Source organism: Vipera ursinii (genome assembly GCF_947247035.1).
Source record: "Vipera ursinii genome assembly, chromosome: 3".
Lineage (NCBI taxonomy): Eukaryota > Metazoa > Chordata > Lepidosauria > Squamata > Viperidae > Vipera > Vipera ursinii.
In genome coordinates, this window is record NC_139516.1 from 77,140,950 (window position 1) to 77,159,941 (window position 18,992).

The 18,992-nt window shown below is 37.5% G+C and overlaps 1 protein-coding gene across 11 annotated transcripts in view; it reads left to right on the plus strand.

Annotated features, from left to right (window-relative positions):
• Nucleotides 1–18,992, plus strand: part of ADGRL2 (adhesion G protein-coupled receptor L2) — a 222,000-nt gene that overhangs the window by 125,219 nt on the left and 77,789 nt on the right. For all 11 annotated transcript variants that reach the window (XM_083360567.1, XM_083360565.1, XM_083360571.1 and 8 more), the window contains exon 4: nt 17,470–17,579. In XM_083360567.1, the coding sequence (XP_083216693.1) occupies nt 17,470–17,579 (110 nt within the window). The remainder of the gene's footprint in view (nt 1–17,469; nt 17,580–18,992) is intronic.

Below are 18,992 nucleotides of genomic sequence, written 5' to 3' on the forward strand. Positions count from 1 at the left end.
CATATAATGTTTTTTATTAAATTTATATGGTCCATTTGTTTCCTCCGGGAACTCAAACTAGCTTACGTGATTTGTCCCAGTCTTTTTATTGTCTGAACAACTCGGTGAGATTGGTTAGGTTGGAAAATGGCAATGGACTCAGAGCCACCCAATATATTTCATGCAACTCAGGATCTGAGTTGGAGCCTTGGTGGAGCAGTGGGCTAATGCCTCCTTAAGTAACACCAGCTGCCTGCAATTAGTGCAGGTTCGCATCCCACCAGGCTCAAGGTTGACTCAGCCTTCCATCCTTCCGAGGTAGGTAAAATGAGGACCCAGATTGTTGGGGGCAATTAAGCTGACTTTGTAATAATGCCGCTTGGGCTGTGTGTGAAAGCCTTAATAAGCAGGCATATACATAGAATGAAGGCTACTGCTAAGCTTGTAAGCCGCCCTGAGTCTTCGGAGAAGGGCGGGATATAAATGGAATTAAAATAAAAATTAAAAAAATATCTGAACAGGGATCTTCAAAGCCCTGGACTAATGTTTCCCTTATCATCCCCTACTGCAATGCATTTCCATCCAATAAGTTAGCTTCTGAGTCTTATATCTTTCCACACACAATATGTCACTTAGATTCAATCGGTTCTAATAATTGTTAGTCCAAATAATTGGCTTTTTATGTGAACAGTGAGAATTATTTATATTGGTAATGGAAAATTATGTTTCAGTGAAGGGGAATTATTGTATAAACAGAATTTTGTGTTAGTCTTAGCTCAAGAGTTACAACTTGCTTTATCATAGGAAAGTAATTCATTCTTTTATAAGTATTTCAACATAGATAAACGATAAGTTCACTGATGGGCTATAATATTTTCTCCTCAATTGTATCACGTTCAGCTGTGGTATGGTAAAACAGTTTCTGCTAGAGCCTTCAAATGACCAAACGCCGGCTGAACAGAAAACAATGGACAGATCTAACAGTTGTATGAATTAGCAGTATATTAATTTAAAAATACTTTGAAAATAAGAGCTTTAAATTGCAAATTGGATTTTGGGCCAAACCTCAAGACTCCTGAGGGACTATAGCAAATCTAATTCCTCTCTTCCCTTCATTTTTCTATTCAACCCAGCTGCTGAATTTTGGAACTGAGACTAGTCATTTTGTACTCAGTACATTTTAGAATGAACCCTTATTTTTTTAAAAAAAAAAATCTACCGCTATCACTACTGTCATCTTGCTGGTTCATTTCAGCTTATCAAAACACATCCTCCTTTCCCTAATGGTTCTACTGGAGTTCAGATTCATGATTTATGTTTTTTACATTTATTATACAAAATAATAAGGCAGTACTAGCATGCATTAATTTTTGCCTAGTAGTGCATAAACACTTCACACACACATTCCAATCATAGGGTAGCTAATTATATTGCAGTCCTGATTGGTACAGTGATGAAAAGTGATTTTAAGCTTCCTGTAGTAAGGACAGCTGAGCCATTTAGCTTGCTGTGTTTCCTAAAGAGACCTCTAGTAAGCCATAATAGCTGCTGAATAAGAAATATAACCACAATTATTTTTATTCAAACACAATTTAAATATTAATCAAAGGCAATTTATGCTTGAAACTGACAGATTATTAACATCGAAAATGTATAATTAACTGCACTGGATATCATGAAGCAGAGTTAGGCAAATAACCGTGAGGTCAAATTACTCTGAAGTTTCCATTGCAGTATTTTATATAGTAAGGAACGCGGTGGCTTAGTGAGTTAGGATGCTGAGCTTGTCAATCAGAAGGTTGGCAGTTTGGCGGGTCGAATCCCGAGTGCCGCGTAACAGAGTGAGCGCCTGTTACTCGTCCCAGCTTCTGCCAACCTAGCAGTTTGAAAGCACGTTAAAAAAATGCAAGTAGAAAAATAGGGACCACTACGGTGGGAAGGTAACAGCGTTCCGTGCGCCTTTGGTGTCTAGTCATGCCGGCCACATGACCACGGAGATGTCCTCGGACAAGCGCTGGCTCTTCGGCTTTGAAACGGAGATGAGCACCGGCCCCTAGAGTCGGAAACGATTAGCACGCATGTGCGGGGGAACCTTTACCTTTACCTATTTTATATAGTATATGATAGTTGTGTGCAGTTTAGAGTAATGTATCTACGTGAAAACGTTAAAGCTGTCTGTACGTAGGAATTCTGTAGGAAAACATATAATAAATAGTAGTTTTGCATTAAAGAAATAAATGAAGATGAGATATTAGGTGAATGAACATCATAAAAGCAATACTTTTACTGGCTAAATTTTTGTGTTCAACTTTAAACTACATTTTAAAAAATAGTAAAAATAAAATGCTTCCTAAGAACATCTATAAAATTGCTTTAATTCAGGGCTGGCCTATATTCAACGTTGCTGCTTATGTTGTCTCTTGAGTGTGCCTGTTAAGGTGTGATGCATATAGAAAAAGAATATGTTTGTGTTATCACCCTACTGACCCTCTTTTTTTCTCCCACAAACACAGGTCGCTAGGTGGATAGGTAATGCTGTATAGATACTGTGAATGTATGTTATTGTGTATGCCAATATCTTCTAATGATAAAAAGAAGCAGTAAAAGTTTTCATTGTTTAGAATATCCTATCCTGGTCTTTTCAATTCTATTGAGTCTTTGCAGTAAATTTGGGGGGAAAAAAGTATCTTTAAAACACAAACTTTACATTCTTGCAACCCATCTGGCCCTGAATTAGTTACTTCTGACTACATTTTGCACTACAAAAATTGCTGAAATGCAAAGTTGTAAGGGCCCAATGTAAGAACAATAGCATGTTTCTGTGGTTCTGTTTTCAATTAATGAAATCATAATTGCCAAAGATGTTGGCCAAGGCTACTCAAAAAGTAATTCCAGGCTTGTAACCTTCCCCTAAACACACGGAATTTGTTCATTAACAGAAAACAAAAGGGGATTCTCAGCTTTCCTGCATATGAATTTCATTTTTGAACATCTTTGTCTTTGTGTACGTGCATTTCTATTGGAAAATAACAGGAACTAAAATGAACTCAGTCTGCCTTCCTGTTGCTTAGAAAAACATTGCCAGTGTTATACATTATTTAACATGTGTACCCTGTTTATATCAGTGACATAAGAGTATGTGCTAGTTTTTCATAAGGGGACAGTTTTTCCCGCTTCATAAAACACTGCTTTGTGCTCTCAGTCCCATGCATAGTGTAAGCGGATATTTAAAGCAGCTCTGCTTAACATTTTATAGGTCATGATCAGCTGAACCCATAAAGCAAGTTAATGCTATGGAGCTAATGTAGTTTAAGAGTAAAGTAGAGTAAATGCTTTATTCAGAGTAATAGTTTTACCTTGCTACTGAAATATGAATTGGGTATTTTTTTTTAAAAAAAATAATACTGTAAGCTCCCCATCTCAATTTTCTGTGATAACATTGTAGTGCTGCTGCAGTATTATTGTACAGATCTGTTATTTTTTTTTTGAAGTTCCTGTCTCCCTTTTAAAACAATTTCATAGGACCAGAAGATTCTTGCATTCCCACTTTATACACAATGGATACATTAACCCACATGCCAGTTTAACGGACAGTACAATTGAAAGATTGCCTACTAATACAGAAAGATGTCTCTCCAAATTCCTTCAACACATAGAAGCTAAGAATAAAAGCAAGGAAATGGAAGTATGTTGGGGCAAAGCCAAAGGTGTGTCCCCCCTTGTAATTTAATCCCTTGGCTCCCCTATACATTGAATAATACAGGAAGAGGGCTATTGTTTTCTATGAAGCTATTCTTGGGAGTTCCAGTAAATGTCTTCAGGCATTTGTTAGTGTAAGTATAGAATTGCTGAGGAACTGGCCTCCAATTCTCAGATAAAGTTTGACTGCATTTGCCTGAATGTAGTGCAATAGTCCCACAACAGGGGACTCTGTTGCTCAGAATTCTCATGTAAAATGAAATCTTCAGATGCTAGGAAACATCAAGATTGGAGGGAGACGGCACAGAGTTTGTGTCTTCATCTCGCCTTTTTAGATTTTTGAGGAAGGCCTGAAGATATCTGCAGTAACTGAACTGTGTATGAGAAGTGTATATGTGTCTTTTGTGGATGGATGGATGGACGGACAGATGGGGCAGTCCTTTCTTAATGATCACAATTGGGACCATAATCACAGTCATTGAGCAAAGCAGTCATTAGGTATGACATCATGTGACTGTTTTATTTAACAAGTGCAATTTAGGCACTGCTGGTTGCTGTCATTAAGCAATCTTGTGAGTCGTTAAGTGGATGGAATCCCAGGTAAGGAGCACGGGGTGGAGGAGAACCTGGGAGATCTGGTGCAAGCCGTGCATGAGTGTTTCTTCACTCAGTAGTTGAAGCTTCTCTGAAATGCAAGCAGAATTTGTAGGCACTGAGCAGGTCCTGTGCTGAGCTTCCCCCATCCCTCTGAGACATCCATGTACCTTACTGCGCTGTCGCTCCACTTAGGAGCTGAAAATCCTCTCTGATAAAATCAGTGAAGATTTTCAGTCCCCAACCAGGGAGACACACAACCAGCCTCCACTGGGCCTCCAGGGCTTCCTTCACCACCACCATGGGGCACTCAGTGCTCCTTACCAAGCTGCCTCTTCACTCTGGGGGTTTAAATCTTTCGTGGTGGAAAAGCCTTCTTTGATTTCAGTGTGGATTTTTCAGCCAGTGCCCAGAAACAAGAGGGAGGTCCTCACAGTAGGCGGTAGCACCTTGCAACATTCCATGCAGGTTTCCCCATTGACTTTTTGAGGAAGCCAGTGGGGAAGGTTGCAAGTGGCAATCACGGGGTACCTGCTGAACAGTTTTAAGTGAAAAAAGGTTGCCAAACATGCAGACATGCCCAGACATTTCTTTGTATTGTGAACATTATGCTCAGTGTAGTCCAAGCATGAGAAAATTGAGCTGGGCTGTGTTTCATCAAGGCATAAACAAAAGCATGTTCTTGATGTTAAAGCATCTCCCTTAGTAAGTGCTTAAAACTTACTCTTAAGCACTTGTATTAGCTGCTTTCTTGCTGTGGTTTCTAGGTATACAGGGTAATCAGGTTGAACAGGTCTTTAATCTAGGCCCGTGGTAGCGAACCTATGGCATGGGTGCCACAGGTGGCACGCTGAGCCCTCTCTGTGGGCACGCGTGCCATCGCCCCAGTCTGTGGGCTTTATAAAACCTTTTCGCTTTAGGCCTCCAAGTTCAATCAATCAATCAATTTCAACTTCTCGCGGGGAAAAAAAAGTTCTCGCAAAGTTGGAATTGACTGTTTGAACTTTTTAGTCCCACCCAGTCTGCTGTTACCACTGCAGCCACGCTCACCCAATTGGCCACACCCACCCAAAGGGCCACACCCACCTGGCACCTGACATAAGTGGGTTTGGGATTGCAGTTTGGGCACTCGGTCTCTAAAAGGTTCACCATACTGATCTAGGCATTTTATGATTTATTTTACTATAAATCAAACTCTGTCCCCCAAATACATAGCTTGTCATGCGTTCATTTCTTTCTGTTACGTCAAACAAGCCACCATTTACCTATATCCTGCAGATAAAATGTTAACTTCTGGGGGGGGGGAGGTGAACTTGGGGTTAAAAAGATGGTTCCAGATCTGAAAGTTTACTTCCTGTCAAATACATCAAATTTGTTAGTCTGTATAAATGCAAAACATCTTTCTCTTTTTAACTTTCCTAGTCCCCCCCCCCCTTTGGCAACTGAGACACAATGTAAAGTTTCTTCAAAACATTCTGAATTAGAGAATAAATTAGGTAACATGCTATAAAACTAAAACAGTTCCTCTTGTTTGAGCAGGGGGCTGGACTAGAAGACCTCCAAGGTCCCTTCCAGCTGTATTCTATCCTAAATACAGATGATCAGGATCCCATTATCATGAATGCTATCAATGTTATGCATGATAAAGGAGCTCCTTCTTTTATTACTTATTCCTGTCCTGCTGTCATCCCAGCACTTATTTCAATAGGGATGGATTTACATCTAATACATTAGTTAGGTCAGGTTAAAGTGAACCTTTTTAATTGCGCAAACACAGACCCTCTTGTGGAGGAAGGCAATTTGAAAAAGGATTAGATTATGAGCATTTTCAGCTTAATTAAATACATGCTTAGAGTGGTGAGCTGGTGTATATTCTCATATGCTGCTTGCTTTTGATTGAAGAGGGAGAGAGTCAAAGCACTGTTTGCAGCAATTTTGTTTCTTTATTAAAAATGGACTTGTAGCTTATGAACGAATCATACTGATTCTAGCAAAATATGAATAGAAACTTGTAATGCTCCCTTCTCGAAGATTATGCTTATTTTGAAAAATAAGTTGTTGTTTTTTTAAAGAGTATTCCTGAAAGTTTTGTAAATTTTCCACTACAAACTTTCCATTACAAATTTTGTAAATTTTCCACTAATTGTGGTGAGAAACTGCTATGCCACGGATAAATAATCATTCTTTTCATGACATCCAAGTTCTCTCAAGAGAATAATATAATAACGCTCACACAATGCTTCTAGCACAAACTTCCCAAACTTAGGTTTAAATGCCAAATGACAGCAGTGGAAGTGATGTGATTAAAGGCGCTTCCTAGGGGACAGCGCTTCTGTCATTTAAGTTGTCCACATGTATGGAGAAAAAAGGTGGTAAGGAAATCAGCAGATCGAATTCCAAGGGCCTTTCCTTTGATTTTTAACCCCCCCCCCATTTGACATTAATACCTTTAAAGCCATAAATGGATAGTTAAGATATGCATGGTGGAAAGAGATTACAAATTTCCGTCTAATCAGTACAAGAAGGAAAACAAAGAAGATACATATACCACAAGGAAATAATTAGGAAGATTATGATTATATATATATATATATATATATATATATATATATATATATATATATATATATATATATATATATATATAATGTTTTATAAATACAATGCAGATGCTGCAGGGTCTACGAAGAAACACCCTTGCAAATGGGTTTGTCCCACTACAAAAATACATGACCAGACCAATCCCAGATTTGAATGATTGTTGAATATAAGACCCTGAGCAAGTAATTAATGGTCTAGAAAACTTATTTATGGAAATCGAGAGCTGTGAGAGTGAAAAAAAAACCTCTTCGTGGAAGGATCTTTAAGGAATAAAGTAATTAGAAGTGCCAGAGGTTTGCAATGACCGATGTAAATTTAAGCATAATTAGGAGGAGCATAGGCTGAGGATCAAAGTGCTTGGCATGCATGGTTGTCTTCATATCATCATGCTACTAATTAAATATTTAAAGGCCCCCTCCTCTCTCTCCCCTCCCTCCCCAAGGAGAGAAAAATAAGCTGCCACACAAGAATGGGTAATTTCTGCAGATAATTTACAGGTTGTAGGGGGGAGGATGCCAAGGTTTTGCAAGGTTATGTCCTATTATTCCCTATTTTTATAGGACCTGATAACAAGTTTCTTGCTAATTTAAATCTTAACTAGGACATCCCATAGCGATTTCCCATTTCCTCTGTCAGAATGGGGAGTGATAGTTTCTGTATGTGAAAACTGCAATGGAGAAACATTTTCATGAGGAATTGGCCCTAATTGACACTGGCTCCAATATATGGCAATAGATTGTAATTATCCAAGGAGAAGTTTCAAAACTCTAGGCATCCTATGAATGTTTAAATAAAGAAGTACACACACATTTATTCACTCCGTATATGTGTGATAACTGTGCCCCTACATTATGTTTCGACACGATGACCCCTTGAAATAAAGAGAGTCTCAGTGGTCTACTCTGCAAATAAATATGCTTTATTTTGCTCCTAAAATTAAGCCACTTTTATGTTGAATGTGCAATTTTGAAAACCAGGAAGTTGGGCTGGATTAATAATACTCAAGCCTAATTTGCATTAAACTGACCCAAAGGTCTTGTAAAATGGCTCAGAATTATCAAGGCATCTAACATATCAGAGGTTTTATTAACAAATTGTTGTTGCTATTTTTAAATTGCTTATTTTGCTAATTAAAAAAGATTAAAGGAGTTTTAGAGGCAGTTTCAAATTTTATTTAACATATATGCAAATCACATTATATAAAAGAACATTTGCATATTGTTAGCATTGTAAATCCTGGCTAGTAATCAGAGAATCTCTTTAAAACAAGAAAAGGGGGAGACAATCTTGACACTTTAAAATATTTAACCCTTTATGTATATTTAACTACTAAGATGCAATTTATAAACAAGTTTGGTAGCATGCAATGTTTCTTCCATGATTTACTTTTTAATCCTTTTTATATCAGTCATTAGGATATTTTAAGATAGAATCTCCCATCCAGTAAGGGGCAGCTCCTGATTATTTCATAGAAATACCCACATCATTTTAGTCTATGGAAGTTCTCAGTCATACAGGTCATGGTTTTCCCGAAGGTGCTTTTTCAAAAGGCAGCTGGACTTCCTTAGTTTTTCCTTGAAGACTTTTCACTTTTCATCAAAGAAGCTTCTTCACTTCTGGCCAGAACTGAAAAAGCACCTTTGGTGCCACATCATTTTTATTGGCAAAAATATAGAGATTGTCAAAATTTCCATACTGGAATATTGTTTTGAGCCCTGGTTGGTACCAGATAGTTTAAACGGTTCCCATTTAAGTACTAACTAAATCTGACTCTCCTTAGCTTTTGAAGATCAGCCCAGATTAGCTAGTTATTCTTATTGCTATACATAAGAAAGCTTGTTTGAAATTAGCAATCATATTGTTGTTGTTAGCTGTGAAGTCGTGTCCGACCCATCGTGACCCTATGGACAATGTTCCTCCAGGCCTTCCTGTCCTCTACCATCTTCTGGAGTCCATTTAAGCTCACACCTACTGCTTCAGTGACTCCATCCAGCCACCTCATTCTCTGTCGTCCCTTTCTTCTCTTGCCCTCAACCTTTGCCAACATTAGGCTTTTCTCCAGTGAGTCCTTCCATCTCATTAGGTGGCCAAAGTATTCAACTTCAGGATCTGGCCTTCTAAAGAGCAGTCAGGGTTGATGTCTTCTAGGACTGACCGGTTTGATCGCCTTGCAGTCCAAGGGACTTGCAGGAGTCTTCTCCAGCACCATAGTTCAAAGGCCTCAATTCTTTGGCGCTCAGCCTTTCTTATGGTCCAACTTTCACTGCCATACATTGCAATTGGGAAGAACATAGCTTTGACTATACGCACTTTTGTTGGCAAGGTGATGTCTCTGCTTTTTAGTGTGCTGTCTAGATTTGCCATGGCTTTCCTCCCCAGGAGCAAGCGTCTTTTAATTTCTTGGCTACAGTCGCCATCTGCAGTGATCTTGGAGCCCAGGAAAATAAAATCTGTCACTACCTCCATTTCTTCCCCATCTATTAGCCAGGAATTGAGAGGGCCGGATGCCATGATCTTTGTTTTCTTAATGTTAAGTTTCAAGGTATTCACATTAGCCATTCAGTATTTCTACAGTAAGTAGACAATATTTTTCTCCAAATATTAGCAGTACAGTGCTTATCAAATTGGTCATATTTAAAGGACTGTAGAATATGATGCTCAACTCTCCTTAATAATAGGCAATACATTTCAGAGTAATAGATATCTGATAGCTTTACATTTAGAGTGGAAATGCACAGGAAAGCTAACCAAATAGTTTTCTGAGAAAGTCCAGGGAGAACAGATATAGCTTTGCACTTAGGAATTTAACTTTCCTATTTTAGATCATAAGACATTTTTCATTGCTTGAGGATTTCATCTTTTTAATTACTTTATTTAAGAATTTATAGGCCTTTCTTCAAAACCAAAAGTTTTCCAGAGTGGCTTATAACATATTTTGAAAACCAGTATCTAACATTTTAAACGAATAAGTATAACATAAAACTCAGAAAAGCATGCAAATGTGTAATATACAAACAATTAAACAGATAATTAAAATGATTACTAGGCAGCCGAGATGAGTTGAATTAAATGCTTCTATTCAAGCATAAATAGAGAGTTAATATTAAAAATCCTGAAATAATAACAACTTTGCTTGGAGTTAAAAACACAATAAAGTAGGAAACAGACTTTCCTTATTAGAAAGAAGAGAATTGCCAATAAGAAGGCACATTTGTGAATAACCACCAGCCATAAGAGAACATTGCACCCAGAGTATAATTTACACAGGACTAGAGAAATAAATATTCTTTTTTCTCTTTACATACTAGGCTAGTTTGTTTCATTTCATTTTCATTCAATTTGTAATACATAAATTGATTTATTATTGTAAGCCATTTTGTGCCTATAGGAAAGCATGATTGAAATCTATTCAGTACCTGCTCTATGGAAGATCTGGAAGGCTATGAACACTTGGCTTTCCTCCTAGACATGAGAGCCAAAATGTTAATGGAAACCAATAAGTGTGTGTTCATATTATGGGTTAGGCAGTACATTGATTATTTTGAATTGTATTGTTTGCTTGTAGGAGTTTTATTGTTTTGTGTATTAGTTGTTGGCCATTTAGAGTTACCTGTTTAAGATGGGCATCCGTATTGTGAAATAAATAAATGACATTTATTACATCTAATTACAGTCATACGGGCTAAGCAAGTAGCATCTACATGAGGCTCAGTAAGGAACTCAACTATGCCAGTGGCATAATGAAGCTGTAAAGTTGTAATTTTTAGTTGCAGCCAATATTCTGTTGTATTTTTTAGTAGCAGAAATTATATCTAGCTTGAATCAAAAGGTGCCTTTCTTAAATGGAAAGGCACTTTTAGAGTGACCTCTTGTTTTCTGTTCATTGCCTCATTCAGCTGTTGCCTAATCCTTTGATATGTTTGCACACCCTTCAAAGTATCCTCTGATAGTTTCAAGTAACTGTTCCAGGCACCACTGCTTTCAGTCGCATTTGCTAAAACTTCATTAATTGTGTAGCTTTGTAAAATTTTGTTTAATGGATCATGTCCTTTAGTTTCTACTTGTAGAAAATTCATAGGGTTCTTGTGTTTCAGTAGGCAGTTACCAATTTACTTTCAAGTTAATTTGTTCCCCTTTATTGATTTTGAGAGTAAGGAAAACAGAAAAAGATTGTTGTATTTATAGTACATTTCAGAATATCTGCCACAAGCATTACTTATTACATTAATTATGACAAATGATCATTACCGTGCAACATCTCCTATGTTATATTAATTGCACTACATTTAGTTTCCTTATGTTTATTTAGTAATTAATAATGTCCAATAAATCATTAGCTATTAAACAATTAAAGAAACTATGCATCTGTGTTTTCCCTGGTGTACTGAAGATGATTGGCTTTTATACAGATGCTATGTTTTTCACTATTAACTTTTCCATGATGTTTCAGGCAACGAGTATCTGTGTCTATTTGCATAAACAAAGCATGTGTGTTTACATATGTGCAGGCCCAGCCACCATCAAGCATCTCAAGCAGTCCCAGAAGGGCTAGATTCCCTATTCTATGGCAGTTTTATATATTTGTAAGTCAGATGTATTAAAATTAAAATGGGATGTAGTCACATGTGTTTTGATGCTTCTTTTTGCCATATGCAGAAATAACTGCTACACGAATTTTGTTGATTCTTTGAAAGAGCACAATGCTATGAACTGTCTGAATAGGGTGAGACCCGCTAGCATCTGTCGCTGTCAGGTTAAATATGGGATAACTGCATAAAACTGCACACATACCCACCCCATATTAAAAATGTGTTCAACAACTTCTGAAACCATAGTAGATTTGTAAGAAAACCATTTTTAGAAAGTTCAGTGTATTAGAGCATTACGAACGTGGTCAGCACTGTTCAGCACTGTTCGAGTCTAGACGTACTAATGCACATTTTAGTCTTATAAACCTGACTTCCATTGAGAGAAAACGGAGGTATAAGTTCCACACCTTTGAAATGAAGCTGGTACAATTTATATCAGATATGCTTCTAGGTATCTTAAGACCATTCCTCTAAGAAGTCCCAGCTGGAAGCGATCGTGAATTTAGAATTCCAACTATCCCTTAGAATTAGCTTTGTTTCTATCGCCTCCAGGTTGCCTATGCCCTGTGATCTATAACAAACTCAGTTTGTACATTCAGTCTTAATTCAGTTAGTCCTAGTATATTAGCCTTGTCGTTTACACCCAGATCTTCATTTTAATACTGGAGTATTTGTTCAAGACTATAGATCTTACATTTTTAATCTTCCCTAGAACAGTGGTGAATAATGGCCCCTGGCAGGAGATAATGAAATTTTTCTTAATTTATATTTTAAAGTGGAAGCCTCAATTGAAAATGGCATCCGATGGCCTGGAGACATAGCTCTGGTGCATGTTTCAGGGGAGCTATAATAATAATGCTGTGCCAATGGTGACGGGAAATGATAGGACAGTGAAGAAGTAATTTAAGGAAGAAAAGGGAATGTACCAAAGCTTTATTGTAGCATATCTAATGATCTGCAAAAGATTCCCAGTGGCTTTTGGAGCATGACAGGAGAAACTAATGTTATCTTGCCAAAACAGAAGTCTCCGCTTAATCATCAGAGCAAGACCATTGATTAAAACACCTCACCCAGATAGATTGCTCCTGGAATCTCATCTCCATGCTTTTCTCTTGGTAAAATGTAATAATGAGCATATGATAATCAAAAGAAGGACGAAAGCAATTTGTTGGGAATTGTACTGAAATAATAGCAAGAATGCAAACGAATTAGAATGGAAACAAAGAGCATTTTTAAACCCAAGCACAGATGGGACAGACTTCCAGAGTGATAAATGAAAAGTGGCAAATGCAGGAGCAGCGGAAATATGTAACCGCAGCCTCTTCTCCTTGTTTTTTATTTTATTTTCTTTAGTCTTAAGAGATTTTTCTTCAGCTATTTTGTGAAGAATCAGACCTGTGTGTTTGAAACTATTAATTAGATGGCAACCTTTGATTTCAAAAATTTCTCAGTGCCATGAAGCCCTGGTTTTTCTGAGTGTTTCAAAAAGTTAAAAATACCACATGACAGGGAAAAAATGTACATACCTTAAATTATAACTAATCTATAAAATAGATGTGTTAGAAGTATCTTGGCTGTTGTTTATGCATAAGGATTGTTCTTACGTTTTGAGAAACCTTCAGATTTTTTTTTAGAATGTGGTGGAGATGTGCTAATGTTTTTCAGGAACAGTTTTCATACATTGACTGTCTTTGGTGTTGCAGTGTTCACATTATAATTTCCTATTTCTTCCACCCCAAGAATTCTCAGTCTATGCATCTGTATCTATAGAACTAGCAATATATGAAATACTGGCCTGGGAATGCATCAATTTGATAAAATTTAGCTACAAGCCTTCCAAAGCCCATGTTCCATCTTATGATATTGTAGAAAGGTGATTGACATCCTAAATAAGAGATGACTGCTAACTGATAACTGGCACAAATTATTTGTTTATATTTACCCAGACTTCTGTGCTGCTAAACTTCTATAGGCCATGGGCAGTTTACAAAAGGCCAGAACATAGTATTTAAAAACATTGGATATATAAAGCACCAATCAATGAGTGTTAACAATACTACCCACAGCTGTAAGCTAAACTTATATATTCCCAAGTGCATTGCTAAAAAAGATAGAAGTGTGAGAAAGTGAAGGAGAACTAGTAAACCAGGGATAACCTGTTCCATAGAAATATTATAAGATACTCTATTATAGTCTGTTTATCTGGAGGATGAAAAAGCTCTTACCACTGATGGATATTATATACTTCTTTACCCTAATTGTTCAGTGATTTATATCTGCCTAGTGACTTTGGCAGTTATAGCAAATCATGTTACATTATGCAGGTTTGATAAACTATAACATAAAGCATAGTAAGACTTTTTTCTCTCTTCCCGTTAGACTCTTTTAAAAAAATCACTGAATAACATACCTATTTTGTCTGTTTCAGGTAGGAAGGCAAACTACAAATATTTTTAGGGTAATAGTCATAGAATAAGACATAAGTATTTAAATTCTAGGTGGTTTCCAACTAATCCATTTTGCCCATAAAATAAGGGCAATTCCCACCCTTTTGGAGCCCCATTCCTACGGTCAAAGCCTACTCCAGAGGGTTGTAAGATCCAAAGGGATGGAAAATTCTTTTAGGGGAACTAAAAGAAGAGGAGATTTTCATCTAAGTGAAACTAAGGAACAAAATCAGACTATTAATTATATGAAACAATGTTTAAAGAGACTTGCAGATACTATCCTTATCAGAGCTTTAAGCCAAAAGCCAAAAGTTTTTATTGTTATACTATCCTTCCATTGGGACTGCTCCTGAAACCATGCATATGGTTATTCATGTGGATACATAGAGGTAGTTCTCAATTTATGACTACAGTTGGAAATAGAGTTTCTGTTGTTAAGCAAAGCAGTGGTTAAGTGAGTCACTGCAGTTGAGTAAATCATTAAGCAAATCCAGCTTCCCTCTCTTACTTTTCTTGTTGGAAGCTGGCTGGGAAGGTTGCAAATGGCGATCATGTGACTTTGGGATGCTGCAGTTGTTGTAACTGCACGTCAATTGCCAAGCATCTGAATTTTGACTTTGTGATTATGGGGATGCTGTCATGGCTTTAAGTGTTACCAGTTGTAAGTCATCTTTTATTCAGTGCCATTGTAACTTGGAACGGTTGCTGAACAAATGGTTGTAAATCGAGGACTTCCTGTACAGAGATTAACCAAGAACGCTTCCTAAGTGGCCATACCAAGAGTATCAGAGGTCACTGCTACCACAGCATTTTAAGGAGAGTCATTTTACTTGGGCATAATTGTTTTATGAAGATCCCCTTTGAATGCTTTCCACAGCCTAGTCTTTTTCATCCAGATCATTTGAAGTATGGTAAAAGAAATTCAGCACCTGGTTTCAACTAGAACAGTCATGCCATTTCACCATTTCAGTCTACAGTACAGATATAATAATAATAATAATAATAATAATAATAATAATAATAATAATAATAATAATAATAATAATAATAATAATAAATTATATACCACCCTTCTCCCGAGGGACTCAGGGCGGTGAACAGGGCACATATATATAGCAAATACAAAAATTAAAAAAAGAATTAAATAATCGCCCAGTAAAACAATACAGTATAAAAACCCATTAAGAACCCTAAAATCCCCCCATCAGGCCAGGCCAGCTTGTTCGAATAAGTGGGTCTTCAGACCGCGTCGGAAGGAGCGAAGGTCCGGTGCCGTCCGGAGCTCGACCGGCAGCTGGTTCCATAAAGCTGGAGCGCCCACAGAGAAGGACCTCCCCCTGGGGGCCGACATTCTCTGACCGGAGGCACCCTGAGGAGGCCCTCTCTGTGGGAATGCACAGGGCGGAGGGAAGTTGACGCCGGCAGCAGGTGGTCCCCAAGGTACTCCGGACCCATGCCATGTAGGGACTTAAAGACCATAACTAGAACCTTGAACCTCACCTGGAAGACAACTGGTAACCAATGCAGCTCACGGAGCAAAGGTGTAACATGGGAGTACCGGGAAACTCCCAAGACAACTCTCGCGGCCGCATTCTGTACCAGTTGGAGCCTGGTTAAGACATTCTATAAAAATGTAACAGCTAACCATCGGGTACATTTGTAAGGAAATTAAGAGGGGTGGCTGTCAGTTGATTGTAGGAAACTGATGAATACACCTTGTCTGGTTTACAGTAGTAGACCTCAACCAACAGGCAGCTGTCATTGTAAGAATGAGACAATCAGCCTAACATCTATAACAGGTTTCATGGGTGTTCTTTTTTAATCCGTTCTGCAAAAAATATGTATCTTTTTCCCCCTTCTGAATGTTTAAACTAGGTTCTTTTCAGAAGCTAATTACTAAAAACAAGGGGAGATGTCTGATGTATCATTTAGTAACAACACTGAAGTTATTCTGAAATGCTGCAATTAAGCTCACTTTAATATTCATTTAGCAAACATGAATTTAAAACATGGCTTGATCTTACACCTGTTTTTTTGGAAGACAGATGTCAGAAACCCTCCAACTCTCCAGCATAAGATAAATGTCTTCCACTTATGCAAGGGTATTCAATAGTATGGGAAGTGCTAGTAATGCAGTAGTTTGATATATGGCTGGAGTCAAAGGCTAGACTATTATTTTAAGATCTGGCTGCCTTTCCTTCAGTTTACTGACAAACAGAACTTACCCAGGAGAGCAGCCAAACTTCCTTTGTTTTAGTTACCAAACTCTTCCTGGCCTTTTTGTGTGGCTCTTTCCTTTGACTTCACAATGAAACACTGAAGGTTGTTTTGCTGAACTTAGTTTTTATTCTAAGTTTTGACAAGTATCACTTCATTTCTATTCAAAATTAATGTTCACTTTGAAACACCAAGTCTTTTTATATTGTATCTGTCTACAGGCTGCCATACTTCTCTAAATAGCAGCTTCTGATTAGCATGGCCATCATGGCTTGATTTTTTGTAAAGTTTTCTTTGCGCTGGGAGGTGAATGTTGAGGGAGGATATGACTTGAATAAAATGCCAGTTTAGAGAAATGCCTTATAGATCAGGGGTCCCCAGTCCCCGGTCCATGGACCGGTACCAGACCATGGTATGCCAGCAAGCAGTCCACACAAACAAGCAAAGCCCCATCCATGGAATGCAGGCAACACACAAAACCACGCCCCCTCCCGTCCACGGAAAAATCTCTCCACGTAACCAGTCCCTGGTGCCCAAAAGGTTGGGGACCTCTGTTATAGATGGACATCTTCAGTAAAGTTGGTCCAGTATGAAATCTGGTATCATTTTAATGTTCACACTTGCTTTCTTTTATGATTTTTAATATTGCACACTTTTTAAAAAATACCCTGATTTTCTAAAGTTTTCAATCTACTTTTTTATTTTACAGTTTTGTTTAGAGCTGATTAAATCATTTGTTAGTTTATATTACCATAGTATTTTATGTTGAGTGTAACCCACTTGGAAATTTGCCAATAATATTGATGATGGCACAGTGCTTGTCACACCTCCACAATCCCATCAAGGGTACTGTATTATTTCTGTCTTTAAATCTTTGGCCCTTCAGATGCAGAGCACAGCTGTTGAAAAATGTCCAGCTCTAAACAATAAGTATAACTATTTAAATTGTGCTGCTTTCCAAAAAAAATATTGCTATTAATAATTGTAATGTCTGAAAATTTATTGTTAAAAAAATTGAGTTCAAAATGTAGAGTAATACTTTCACCATCAAAAAAGCAAACAAACAACGTAGACTTTTGAAAAAAGGTCAGTAATTATCTGTTGTTACCTGAATTCTTAGTCGCAATTGCTGTAAATCGACATTTCATTATACGCTGAACATTGAAAATTCATTGAATTAATTAAGTATTCCCATTTCTTCTACTTTCTGGGGAAACATGCACGCTATAATCCATTGCATCTGACAAGTCTTAAACTATAGAGGGTTATAGAAATTACCACCAGAAGATAAAAAAAAGAGTTATTCTAAATTTTCTCTGTTGACATTTTCTCTCCTGTGACAGGTGCAACAACAGAACTCAATGTATAGTAGTGACTGGGTCTGATGTGTTTCCTGATCCTTGTCCCGGAACATATAAATACCTCGAAGTCCAATATGAATGTGTCCCTTACAGTAAGTATGCTTTTTCTTCTTCTTCTTCCTCCCTTTCTCTAGCGTTCACAATTGATGCTGGAGCCATACTGATGGAGAAACGAAGCACATGTTTATGGCCTGAGAACCATTTTGCATGCTGAACACTTGCAGGCTAGGATCTCCAATTAGCTTCCCAAAGTATGGAAAGGAGCCATGGTGTGATGCTGGCCAAGTGTCTGTCTGTGTTCTTAAGTGTTTGGCTTTTAAGGCTACTAGAGTTGCTTTTTTTTCCCCTCAGAAAAAGAAACTTGAATTAGCTATTCAAAAGAGTCAATAGGAATTTGTACTTACGCCCAGTACCAGTTCTTGACAAATTGGCTTGGCTTGCAGTTCTGTAAAGAAACTACTGACTTTACTATTAGTTTTGAAAGGACTACCTGCTGTGGTAATTTTGGCTCATGCATTGGAGCGTGCCATGGAAGTATCTGGGAATAACATCCTGGGTATTACTAGATTTAGCACGATTCATTTTACCCCCAGCTTAAATATCATGATCCTTGGTCAAAAATACATCTATAATAATCCATATTCATCCTTTTCCCCCCAGCAAAAATCCATACTTTAAAAGCTACATGTCTATTCCTTTATGTAAGGCTAAGTGATAGAGCTGTGTGCAAAGGGTCAAGTATCCCTGATCAAATTCTGTTTCACTGAATCCATAAGTGAACAGTGAACAGAAGCTCACATAATCACTACACTGTACAAAACTAAGTACAGTAACTTTTTCAAATTTTGGACATTTTATCAGTCTGAAGACAATCTAAACCATGCCTGCAAATCAGTCATGAGCTACTTACAAGAAAGAAAGATAAATGTTTTGGATTGGCCTTCATACTCCCTAGATAAAATATTACTTAAAATCAGCAGTGAAATCCCAAACATATTGTACATACAAAGAGATCTAAGAATATTTCTGAACTGTAAGTTTTCTGAAATAAAGAGTAACAACAACAACAAAAACCCCAAATAGGATTCTGAGGTGGCTAGATTAACATTTAGCAACTGTTAATTTCTTTTACAAAAGGAGGTGCAGGTGGTCCTCACTTAGTAATCACAATTGGGTATGTTGTTAAGCTCTGTTGTTAAGCCAAAAATCATGTGGCCGTTACAGTCTTCCCATTAGGTCATTAAGTAAATCATCATGGTCATTAAGTGAAGCATCATGTGACTGCAACTTATGTTTTTATGTCTGCCTTCTGTTTATGCTGCTTCTTGCAAGCCAGCTGCAGACTACACAAATGGTGATCAGGTGACTGTGGGACTTGGCCACAGTCACAAATGTGCACTGTTTATAAAGAACCTGAATGGCAATCATGTCACTGCAGGATGCTGCAATGATCATAAAAGAATTGGTTGCACAGCTGTTTCTTTTACAGTGTTGTAACTTTAAAA